Genomic DNA, 12,060 nt, shown 5'->3' with positions numbered 1-12,060 from the left:
AGGGCGTGCCAGATGCTTGAAATGAGCTGTGCTCGAATTGTTTGGGGGGGACATCTGCCTCGGATCCAGCTTCCTGTGGGGGGCTCCCCGCCCCTCCCCCGCTCCACCCGCCCCTCCCCCGCTCCACCTGCCCCCCCACCCCCGGCCGGGGTCAGGGAGGTCGGTACTCGAGCACCCGGTGGTGTGGAAAATATCAGTATAACTGAGGGTTAGGATCCGAGGGGTCAGACCCCTGCGGCCTCGCTCGGGGAGGGCGGGGGCAGCAGTCTCAGCAGACGTCTCACCTGAGAACCATGTCGTCCCCGCCGGCTGCCGGCCGGGAACAGAGCCACTCAGAGCCCGCGCTCCGGACACAGTGACTTGTGAAATAGGAACCACGGGCGTTCCTCCCTTCTCGATTCTGCAGGCAAATCGCAGCTCGTGTCGGATGGTGTCTGAGCACACGGGACGGACAGCGAGCATGCGGGTCCCGCGGGGGTCCAGCGGGCCGCCCGAGCACGGGTCCTCCTTCGACCTGACCGGTCCCGTCCTGCGGAGCTGACGCTGCAGGGCCCCCGGCATCAGTGTGACGTGATTGACGTGCGGAGCGATCGCCCCAGCAGACCCAGCATGGCCTCCCCAGCTCCGGGTCACGGGGAGGAGCATTTGGAATGGAACGTTACTCTAGTGAAGTTTTAAACAATTCCCATGTTTCAAAAAGACTTCATTCTAAGATGGTAGCGTCCCTCACAAACTTCAGAGTTCCTGTATAAAAGTAGACATCTGTATCTGACCGGGCAGTGGCTCCGTGGGTAGAGCGTCAGGCTGGGACGTAGAGGATCCAGGGTCAAAACCCCGAGGTCGCCAGCTTGAGTGCAGGATCATAGACATGACCCCATGGTCACTGGCTTGAGCCCATGGTCACCGGCTTGAGCCCAAGGTCGCTGGCTTGAGCAAGGGGTCTCTCGATCTGCTGTAGCCCCCGGTCAAGGCACATATGAGAAAGCAATCAGTGAACAACTAAGGAATTGCAACAAAAATGGATGCTTCTCATCTCTCTTCCTTCCTGTCTGTCTGTCCCTATCTGTCCCTCTCTCCGTCTCTCTCCCTGTCTTGCTAAAAAAACAAAACAAAACAAAAAACCCGGCAGCATTGTGACTTTGACGAAAGACTGACTGTTCACAGCTGGAAGAACTCCTTCCTCTAAGCGTTTCCCAGGTGCACGGCCGGAGCTGGCTGTCCCACGTTACGTGATGTGTTCATCAGCCCTAACAGCTGGATTACAAGTTCCTGCAAAAAAAAATGAGTCTATTTTGTAGATTTATTGGACAGAGACTTTGTGAAAGCTGTATGTGTGTGTGTGAACCTTCAACTTTCCACAGTATTTTTTATAGAGATGACAATATCAGAAACATTCACAAATCATGCCGAAACGGGGATGTTTTGCATCAGGGACCGAAAAGTATTTTCCCAGGATAAGACCCAGCCTCCGAGATATCTTACCTCTCTCAGAGTTGAAACAGAGACAGCCCTTTTGAATTCACGTACTGTCAGCGAGGGGAAGCTATATTAAATCAATATTTAATAAGATGTCGAGAAGTTTTGTATCACCTGCGGACGGGTTCCATGAACGAGGAGTCGTGTTTGGAAGGCGAGACGAGATTGTCTGGCCTCGTTCACAGAAATCGAGCGTTCTGCAAGGAACCTCAGGTCTGGGGTGTTGCCGGTAGAAACACCCTCACCCTTGGGCGCGGCGGGAGCGTGTTTAGAAGAGCCGCCTTTGCCCTGGCCCTCGCGGAATAACTCAGCGGCCATGTCTGCGCAGACGAGGACCATCGGAAGGCATCCCGTCTTCCATGTTGGTTCCCCATCAGAGGCCGCTCCCGGGATCAAGGGCGTGGCCCACAGAGTTCACGGCCCCTGAAGACTCTCCAGCTGGCAGACGGGAAGGAAGACAGGCTTCTACGCCGTTTGTGTTATTTTCACGGTTTTCCACACACCCGCGGTGCCTTTGCTGCCCGTCAGCTAAACGCGGAAACACAGTGTTCGAGGGGAGCCGTCAGGTGTGCTGAGTCCGGCCGTGAGCATGCTGACTCAAGTGCTACAATCTCCTTTTCCTCCCCTTGCAAGGTGAATGTCGTAGGGAACGAAGTTCACTGGCAGGGACCCTCTGTCACGAGAACAGTCCGTTCAGAACCACGTCTTTGCTGACCTGAGTTCAGAGGAGACTGCCCCCCTGCAGACGTTAAGTCCCTCCACCACTGACTGACCACGTCCGGGGCACATCTCGGCCCACCCCCTGGTGAGGTCCTGCCAGACGTGTTTGCTGAAGGTCAAGCCCGGCAGGTGTCTTGCTCCCTGCTTTGCTCATGCTTCGGGCAGGTGCACGTGCAGACAGACCGTCCCCGTGAGGGGAGGAGCCAGAGCATCGGGTGGAGGGGATTCCTCTGACCAGCGTGTACCCAGAGGGAAGACCCGTGGACAGCTGGGAGGTGCTGCCTGCTTGTCAACAGTGGTGCCCACCCTTTGCTGAACAGCTCCTGGAGTGAAGAGCCCAGTGTCCGTTGTCTGTGTAGATAAGCGTAGAGAACAGCCCTGTGACATCGCTGGCACTGTTTTATGAGGCCCAGGGAGTATAAGTAACTTGCCCGTGGTCACACAGCCCATAAGGTCATTTCAGCCCATGAAGCGCTTGGATCTGAGTCCCTTTCGGGTTCATTAGGCTGTTACCTGACGGGAATGGCTAAGGTCTGGGGCCCAGACAGGGTCGGGCAGGATCCAGGGAATGGGAAGAAGTCACCCAAATGGAGCTCCGTGAAGGCTGGGACCCACTTCACCATGTCCTCTGAAACTAGAACATTGCCCGACATACGGCACTCAGTGATTTCTCGGGGCGGGGCGGGGAATGAGGAAGAACTTTGTCATTGTGTTGTTGAACATGAAATAGTCCAGATCAAAAGCGGGAGATCTTACCTGCTCGTGTCCCACAGAGGTCACCAAGGTTGCTCGTGGGCATAAGGTAGACTAGATCTTCTCCATCTTGAGGACACTTAACAGTGACCACTGTTGTTCTTGTTAGGATGCCAGGGCAGACTCAGTAGATCCAGATAGAGCCCAAGATTCTGCATGTCCAGCGGACTCCCAGATGCTGATGGTGATGGTGGTGAGGATGGTAGTGATGATGACAGTGGTGATGATGGTGATGATAATGGTGGTGATGATGACAGTGGTGATGACAATGGTGATGGTGATGATGATGATGATGATGATGGTGGTGGTGATGGTGACAATGATGGTGATGGTGATGATGGTGATGGTGATGATGATGATGGTGGTGGTGATGGTGACAATGATGGTGATGGTGATGATGGTGATGATGACGATGGTGATGGTGGTGATGGTGGTGATGATGACGGTGGTGATGGTGATGGTGACGATGATGGTGATGGTGATGATGATGGTGATGTGATGGTGAAGGTGTAGTGATGACAATGGTGATGGTGATGGTGGTGGTGGTGATGATGATGGCGATGGTGACGGTGGTGATGACAGTGGTGATGGTGATGATAATGGTGGTAACGATGACGATGATGATGATGGTGATAATGGTGACGGTGGTGGTGATGATGGTGATGATGGTGATGATGATTATGACAGTGATGATGGTGACAGTGGTGATGATGGTGATGACAGTGATGATGATGATGGTGATGGTGTTGGCAATGGTGATGATGATAGTGGTGATAATGATGATGATGCTGGTAGTGATGACAGTGGTGATGATGGTGATGGTGACAATGATGATGATGATGGTGATGATAATGATGACGATGCTGGTACTGATGACAGTGGTGACGATGATGGTGATGGTGGTGGTGACGATTATGCTGTTCTTCAGACCACACTGTGTGTCAGACACACAGAGTATTTGTACAATGTGGGTGGACAGTTTTTCTTTGTCCTATTTCCTTTTCTGTGTTCCTGTAGTTCTAGGATTTGGGGGGGAATGAGAGAGGGTTAATGAATACATGTTTATGGTTTGACTTCAAAACTCTTAAGGGCAGAATGAAAGTCAACTATTTTGAAAATGAGCCAAAATGTTTATGTAAATATGGGCCTTCCCTGGGAAGGATCGTGAGGGAGTTACTCTACAAACAAAGCAAGTCAGAAACCCTGTGGTCGATTCTGCCACGAACGAGAGAGGTCACAGCTCTTCCTGCTCCTGTGTTGTGATCTTGTTCTTTTTAAGTTCAAAGAATAGTTGGAGCCTCCAGTTTTTTTTCTTAATTTTAATTTGGCCTCTCAGGAGAAGTATAGCTTTAGGCCTGGGAGACTACGTGTGTGAATAAAGAAAAGCAAATCAAGAAATCCTTGACTTTTAAAGAGGCGCAAATGATAAAACATTTTTGAGTGCTAGGGACCAAAGTGATGAATTTATTCATTTCCTGTCATCTCCGTCACTGAAATTTCACTGTGCTGTATTTCAGATGTAGACTAGGCCACAGATAGACAGTCAAGTACAATGATGAACCTTCCCTCTAACTGGGGCTCGGTTTAAGAAATAAAACCAAAAAAAGCCGATTTTCCCAGTTTTTGCCCCAAATACATTCCACTTCCCCTCCACGAGAGCCGTGAAGGACTTTCAGTTGAGGTCGATCATGTTCAGACATTAAAAAGAATAGGTGGAAGACAGTCCTAGGATGACTTTGGGTTTTAAAACTTCATAGAAACGGCATCAAGCTGCAGGTTTTAATTTGCGTTTGTTATTCAGCTCAGTGTGTGAGACCTTTCTGTGTTTATACAACGGTTCACACAGGTTCACGGCTGTATAATCTGCCGTTTGACTCGGTCACTTCCCAGGGGACCATGCTCACCTTTCTTCCCTTGGTGTGCTCTCACAGTCCCGACATGCCCAGGGTCAACACTGTCCGTGTCAACAGGGTGACTCTGGGTGGCCGGGGACACGACCAGAGAACACGATCTGGCATGCAGATGGGCGTCAACTTCCCTTCTGGGCTGTCAGTACTCGTGGGGGCGTGTCCGCCTCGCTGAGCTGCTTTGTCGAAACCCTCACCTAGGAAACGGGCACCATGTCATCCGTTTCCTCCGAATTATCCCAAAGAGCGATGGTTGCAGCAGAGGAGAGAGCTAAAATGTCTAGAACCGGTTGCTGTGACTTTATTCCTAGAATTCAGTCCTGGGGGGGGGGGGGGGGTAGAGGCTCGGTGTGCTCAGCGGCTGTGTCTGGGGACTGGGACCCGGCCGAGTGTTTTAAGGTGAAATCAAGTAGGTTGTTGAAAACTTCAGGTGCTCCTGTTGGAAAGCCACGTTTAACAACCCGCTGCTTTTTCCTACTTTTTTTTTCCTTTTAGCTTCCTCTGGATAGACGGCTCCGGGGTGCATGCCCGTTCTGTTTCGACCCCTTGGGTGGCGTTTAGGGTCGTTTACCACAGTCTGCCGCTTAGTAAACAGCAGCACTGTGGCTCAGAGGAGCAGAGCGCACCTCAGGGACAGGTGTTTACCCAGACAAATGGACACGGGGATCCGAGCCTTCCCCCTGGTTAGCTTATTAACTGTGCCCGGTCCGTCCGGGTAAATCACAGCAATGTGCTCCTTCCCGCCACAGCCGGCAGATTCCGCATCGCCCGCACGGCCGAGCCTGGTCTCCCCGGTGAACACACTCAGTCGCTCTCATGACTTCAGGGTGCGTGGAGGAGAAGTCCTTAACTCCTAGAGGCCACGCGGTGTGGTTTCTGCCGCGTGTCCACCAGGAGCTGCTGATAAGGAACGGGGGTGTATTTGATCTGCAGTTGGGCAGCCCTGTGGGGCGGCGTGTAGAGGGCTCTGCTGTGCTGACTGGAGACAGCGGACACTAAGAGGAAACCTGTGACTTTCTTACCAGGTGGCAGCTGAACGGAAGTGACATTGACCTGAGCGGGGGACATCGCTACACCCTGCGCGGAGGGGACCTCGTGGTCGCCGGCCCCAGCCGGGAGCGGGACGCGGGCACGTACCAGTGCTTTGCCACCAATTCGCTCGGAACCGTTGTCAGCAGAGAAGCCAGACTCCAGTTTGCCTGTAAGTTCACGTGCGTCTGTCTGCAGGTCCCGCACTTGTTCACCTGCACAGCTGACCTCGTGGGGTCACTGCAGGTCCCGCACTTGTTCACCTGCTCAGCTGACCTCGTGGGGCCACTGCAGGTCCCGCACTTGTTCACCTGCACAGCTGACCTCGTGGGGTCACTGCAGGTCCCGCACTTGTTCACCTGCTCAGCTGACCTCGTGGGGTCCCTGCAGGTCCCGCACTTGTTCACCTGCACAGCTGACCTCGTGGGGTCACTGCAGGTCCCGCACTTGTTAACCTGCACAGCTGACCTCGTGGGGCCACTGCAGGTCCCGCACTTGTTCACCTGCTCAGCTGACCTCGTGGGGTCACTGCAGGTCCCGCACTTGTTCACCTGCACAGCTGACCTCGTGGGGTCACTGCAGGTCCCGCACTTGTTCACCTGCTCAGCTGACCTCGTGGGGTCACTGCAGGTCCCGCACTTGTTAACCTGCACAGCTGACCTCGTGGGGTCACTGCAGGTCCCGCACTTACTAACCTGCTCAGCTGACCTCGTGGGGTCACTGCAGGTCCCGCACTTGTTCACCTGCACAGCTGACCTCGTGGGGTCACTGCAGGTCCCGCACTTACTAACCTGCATAGCTGACCTTGTGGGGTCACTGCAGGTCCCGCACTTGTTCACCTGCTCAGCTGACCTCGTGGGGTCACTGCAGGTCCCGCACTTGTTCACCTGCACAGCTGACCTCGTGGGGTCACTGCAGGTCCCGGAAACAGCAGGGGGTTTTATTAATGTAATACGTGGGTTGAGGCGGTATAATTCTTATCGTCTCTGTATACCATACAAGTCAGAGCTTAAAACGTATGCGTGTCCGTGTGTGTGTGTGTGTCCGTCCATGTGTGTGTGTCCGTGTCTGCCTGTGTGTGTCCATGTCTGTGTCCATGTCCATGTGTCTGTGTGTGTTTTCCATTTTCGTACCTGTCAGGTGTCAGATCGGGGGAGGAGAGGGCACGCAGCTCAGAGCGTGTTTCCTGAGCGGCCCCTGTGTGCCTTGTGCTGGCGCCGAACAGATGTGGTCCTTGCTCGGCAAGAACATTTAAGTTAGAGAGTTCCATGTGTTGAGTCTGCACACAGCGGGGAACAGAGATATTGAGGAAGAGGAGGAAGGACTGTGGCAGCTGTGACCCCGTCTGCCTCCCCCCCACCGAGTCCCCTGTCCACTGCGCCTGGGTGGACACGTGGCCCAACCTGAGGAATCAGTTTTTCTTCAGGGAATTTGGGGTTGGGACGTGAGACCAAGCTCGGTTTTCACTCCCCTGTGGGCTCCTTCTGGGCAGCTCTGGCCCTCTGTGTCCACTCTGTGCCGTCTGCGGTGCCCGTCGGGAGGGCAGCCGGCGGTGGGGGCTCAGGGCTGCCGTGCAGGGGTCCTGGTGGTCTTGGCTGCGGCTGTTGAGCAGCGAAGCGTCCTCTCTGACTATTCCGGCCGGCCGGCCCCTCTGGGCCGTCTGTGTGCTCGCGTGCTCGGTGACGCTTCCTGTACTGTCAGCCCTGGAGGAAGGACCTGAGATGTCAGAGAAGAACAAGGGGCTGAAACGGTCGTCAGTGCCCCGGAGGAAGGACCTGAGATGTCGGAGAAGAACAAGGAGCTGAAACGGTCGTCAGCGCACCCCGTTAGCGAGCGCCTCTCGGGGTGACTGTGCGGGTCCCGCCTGGCCCACCGGAACCGTCAGTTCCCACTTTCATAGCCGTCGTGTTCGGTGACACCGTGTGTTCACCAGAGCCCGCCTCCCTCCCAGGGGACACACGCCCCCGGCTGGGCTCCTGCAGTCCTCGGGCAGGAGATTTCCATAGCTTGGTTGTGCATGCGTCTGTGTTTAAAGACACTCACGTGTGGCGTGTGGTTGATTCACTAACAGTGAGCGGGTGCCGAATCCACGGGCCGTGGGGGTCGGCTGTCTGGGAAACGCACAGGAACCCAGCCACTTGGGGTGGGGCCCCACGTGGACAATTCTGCGTCGAGATACTTCCTCCTGTGACCCTTCCCCCGGCCACAGCCTGGCCTCGGCCAGAAGGAGGTGGAGGACTCCCTAGTCCTCTCCAGGGTCCATGGCCTGGTGGACCGGCGGCCAGTGCCTAGAGGGTGCTTCAGAACTTTAATTCCAAGATCTCAAAGGACAGCGTTTTGTAAAACGGACTGTATCATCCCTTGAGTTATTGGGTGAGGTCACTGATGGAGCGAACACCAGTCCGTCTTCTTGTTTGTACGTCCAGACCGGTGACAACACTGTCACCTTCCCGCTGAGCGTGGGTCCCCTCTGCTCGGGGCAGCACTGACAGACGATGACTTAAGGTCAACAGAGGCGTCTACCTTCACGTGGCTTTTTATATTCCTAATATCCTGATTACTGAGTGCTGGAGTACCATCTTCAGAAAATCTTAGGATACCTGCCTTTTCAAAGTGTTTATTTTCACGCGTACGCTGGAAATGTTTCCTGAAAAATCTATAGTTAGCTCGAGGTGGTCCAGTCAACAGCCTGTTCATGAAAAGTCGCTGTTACTCCACGGCCTTAGGAGAATTTTCCTCCATGACGACTCAGCTAGAGCCCCCCCCCCACCCCCGTTAGAAGAGGTGTGGATGAGAAGACCGAGTTTCCATGTCTGGTTTTTCTACCATCAAAATAAGTCTGTCTGTTAATGTGCATAATGGTTCCATTATCATATTTCTCCTCCTTCCCCGACTGCGGATTTCTTCGTCACTAATATTGTTATCACGCTTTTTCTAACACCGTGTCCGGGTGGTGTCCACAGCCGAAGTCCTTCTGCCTGACGTGGTCCCTGGGGCCATGACCTGCGAACCAAAGGCTGGGACACCTGTGCCTGTCTGACTTGGAAAACAGTGTCATTTTAAAATTTTTATTTGTTTTAAATTTTCATTAATTTTAGAGCGAGAAAGGGAGAGAGTGAGAGAGAGTGAGAAACACCAGTTTGCTGTTTCAATTATTTATGTGTTCGTGGGTTTACTCTCGGATGTGTCCTGACCAGGCATCGAACCCACAACCTTAGGGTATTGAGATGACACCCTATCCAACTGAGCTACCTGACCAGGGCCTAAGATTTCGTCTTCATAGGAAGTTATTTTCTGAAAACCGTTATCTGTTTGGAGTACGTTAAGTGTTGGCAAGTGATCAAAACATTTTCTAATTATTTTTCAGTTACCCTAAATGGGGACTTTATTTTTCCCCACCAAAGTCAGTTACAAAATCTTGTTTATCATCGGTTTTTATAAAGTATCAGGTTTTAATATTAAAATAAAATAAACTAGTAATTACTTCAGTAGTTATTTTCGAACTTTATTAAATATGCTAATTTAATATAAAAAAAAACTTTACCCTTGACAGAGTGCATAGCACACCATAGAAGGAGTTTTATAAACTGTGTTCATTGCCTGACCAGGCGATGGTGCAGTGAATAGAGCATTGGACTGGGATGTGGAGGACCCAGGTTCGAGACCCTGAGGTCGCCAGCTTGAGCGCGGGCTCATCTGGCTTGAGCCCAAGGTGACTGGCTCGAGCAAGGGGTCACTCACTCTGCTGTAGCCCCCCCACACCCCCGGTCAAGGCACATATGAGAAAACAATCAGTGAACAAACAACTAAGGAGCTGCAACAAAGAATTGGTGCTTCTCATCTCTCTCCCTTCCTGTCTGTCCCTCTCTCTGTTTCTCTCTGTCTCTGTCACAAGAAAATTAAAAGAAAGACTTTGTGTTCATTGGTCTTTGGCTTTGTTTCATTTGCTCTATGTACACAGTTTGTGGAAATAGATGTCATTTTCTGTCGGGGATCCTTTTAGTAATTTGCTGTTTCAACACGAAGGGGACATTTTAAAGTCTCCGCTCGCTGACACAGACACCGCCTGACCATCAGCCAAAAGGAGTTGAAGCCTAAGTCACAGCGAGGAAGGTGGAGGAAATGTCTGTTTTAACTGAAAATGCAGATTTGCTACCGTGGAACTTCCCACCAGTCCTCGGCTTGCGAGTTGAAGAAATGCCGAACGACCCACTGTTTCTGAGAGCTCACCTCCCCCTGGGGCGCCGGGCGAGGACCAGGTGCGCTCAGCAGCGTGGACGCCGGCCAGTGGGAGGCGCGGGTCCACTCCGCCCGCCTCCGCTGCCCGTCGGCGTGGACGCTGGGGCGCCGGGCGAGGACCAGGTGCTCTCAGCGGCGTGGACGCCGGCCAGTGGGAGGCGCGGGTCCACTCCGCCCGCCTCCGCTGCCCGTTGGCGTGGACGCTGGGGCGCCGTGCTGCACAGCACTTTCCTGCTCAGCAGGACACAGACACCTGCATCTCTGGGGCCCTCGCCTGAGCCCACTCAGGCAGCAAATTCTGACGTGCTGCCAAGAAGAAGCTGTGCCCGGGAGCCGCGGGCTCCTCCGGGTCTCACGTGTCTGCATCTCACATGTGTGCCGCAGCCGCAGCCGCACCTCTGACGGAGATGCCCCTGGGCGGAGAAGACCATGTGGGTTTTGTACATCAAGTATTTGATGTTGAATCGTCTTCAGTCGCTCTTTCTTGTTTGTTTTTCAGCAGCTAAAACTTCATCTAAAAAACACTCCCTGGGCCCTGGCCAGTTGGCTCAGTGGTAGAGTGTCAGCCCGGCGTGTGGGAGTCCCAGGTTCAATTCCCAGCCAGGGCACACAGGAGAAGCGCCCATCTGCTTCTCCACCTCTCCCCCTCTCCTTCTTCTCTGTCTCTCTCTTCCCTTCCCGCAGCTGAGGCTCCACTGGAGCAAAGATGGCCCGGGCACTGAGGATGGCTCCATGGTCTCTGCCTCAGGTGCTAGAATGGCTCTGGTTGCAACAGAGCGACGACCCAGATGGGCAGAGCATTGCCCCCTGGTGGGCATGCCGGGTGGATCCCAGTCGGGCGCATGCGGGAGTCTGTCTGTCTGCCTCCCCGCTTCTCACTTCAGAAAAATTAAAAAAAAAACACACATAAACACTCCCTGCACTGTGAAGCATGTGCCCCCTTCCTACCCCGCTTTCTCAGGGTCCAGGCTGCGGGCCCTTGGGGCCTCCTGCAGGACGCACAGGTGAGGGTCCCCAAACATGCGGACACCAGCCTGCCCGGCTCCTGACCGCCCCTGGGCCACAGACGTCGCCAGTCATTCCATGTCAGAGCCTGCGGCTCCACGGTCTCTCCTGCAGCTGTGCAGCTGTCCGCAGCGCGGTCCTGGAGGACTCAGCGTCTGGTGGGGTCCCGGAGGACTCAGCGTCTGGTGGGGGTCCTCCGTCTGGTGGGGGTCCCGGAGGACTCAGCGTCTGGTGGGGGTCCCGGAGGACTCTCCCAGAGGACTCAGCGTCTGGTGGGGGTCCCGGAGGACTCGGTGTCTGGTGGGGGTCCCGGAAGACTCTCCCAGAGGACTCAGCGTCTGGTAGGGGTCCCGGGGGTCCCAGAGGACTCAGCGTCTGGTGGGGGTCCCGGGGGTCCCGGAGGACTCAGCGTCTGGTGGGGGTCCCGGAGGACTCGGTGTCTGGTGGGGGTCCCGGAAGACTCTCCCAGAGGACTCAGCGTCTGGTAGGGGTCCCGGGGGTCCCAGAGGACTCAGCGTCTGGTGGGGGTCCCGGGGGTCCCGGAGGACTCAGCGTCTGGTGGGGGTCCCGGGGGTCCCGGAGGACTCAGCGTCTGGTGGGGGTCCCGGGGGTCCCGGAGGACTCAGCGTCTGGTGGGGGTCCCGGGGGTCCCGGAGGACTCGGCGTCTGGTGGGGGTCCCGGAGGACTCAGCGTCTGATGAGGGTCCCGGAGGACTCGGTGTCTGGTGGGGGTCCCGGAGGACTCAGCGTCTGGTGGGGGTCCCGGAGGACTCAGCGTCTGATGAGGGTCCCGGAGGACTCAGCGTCTGGTGGGGGTCCCGGAGGACTCAGCGTCTGATGAGGGTCCCGGAGGACTCAGCGTCTGATGAGGGTCCCGGAGGACTCAGCGTCTGGTGGGGGTCCCGGAGGACTCAGCGTCTGATGAGGGTCC

General features: G+C 55.0%; 1 protein-coding gene across 2 annotated transcripts in view; it reads left to right on the top strand.

The window, feature by feature from the left end:
• The window catches only part of LOC136382297 (contactin-3-like), a 210,160-nt gene that overhangs the window by 77,881 nt on the left and 120,219 nt on the right, over window positions 1-12,060 (top strand). For both annotated transcript variants that reach the window (XM_066351405.1, XM_066351404.1), the window contains exon 4: window positions 5,882-6,057. In XM_066351405.1, coding sequence (XP_066207502.1) covers window positions 5,882-6,057 — 176 coding nt within the window. The remainder of the gene's footprint in view (window positions 1-5,881; window positions 6,058-12,060) is intronic.

Source organism: Saccopteryx leptura, chromosome 10 (genome assembly GCF_036850995.1).
Source record: "Saccopteryx leptura isolate mSacLep1 chromosome 10, mSacLep1_pri_phased_curated, whole genome shotgun sequence".
NCBI lineage: Eukaryota > Metazoa > Chordata > Mammalia > Chiroptera > Emballonuridae > Saccopteryx > Saccopteryx leptura.
Note: the sequence above shows the minus strand (reverse complement) of the source record. Positions and strands in the feature narration are given on the sequence as shown.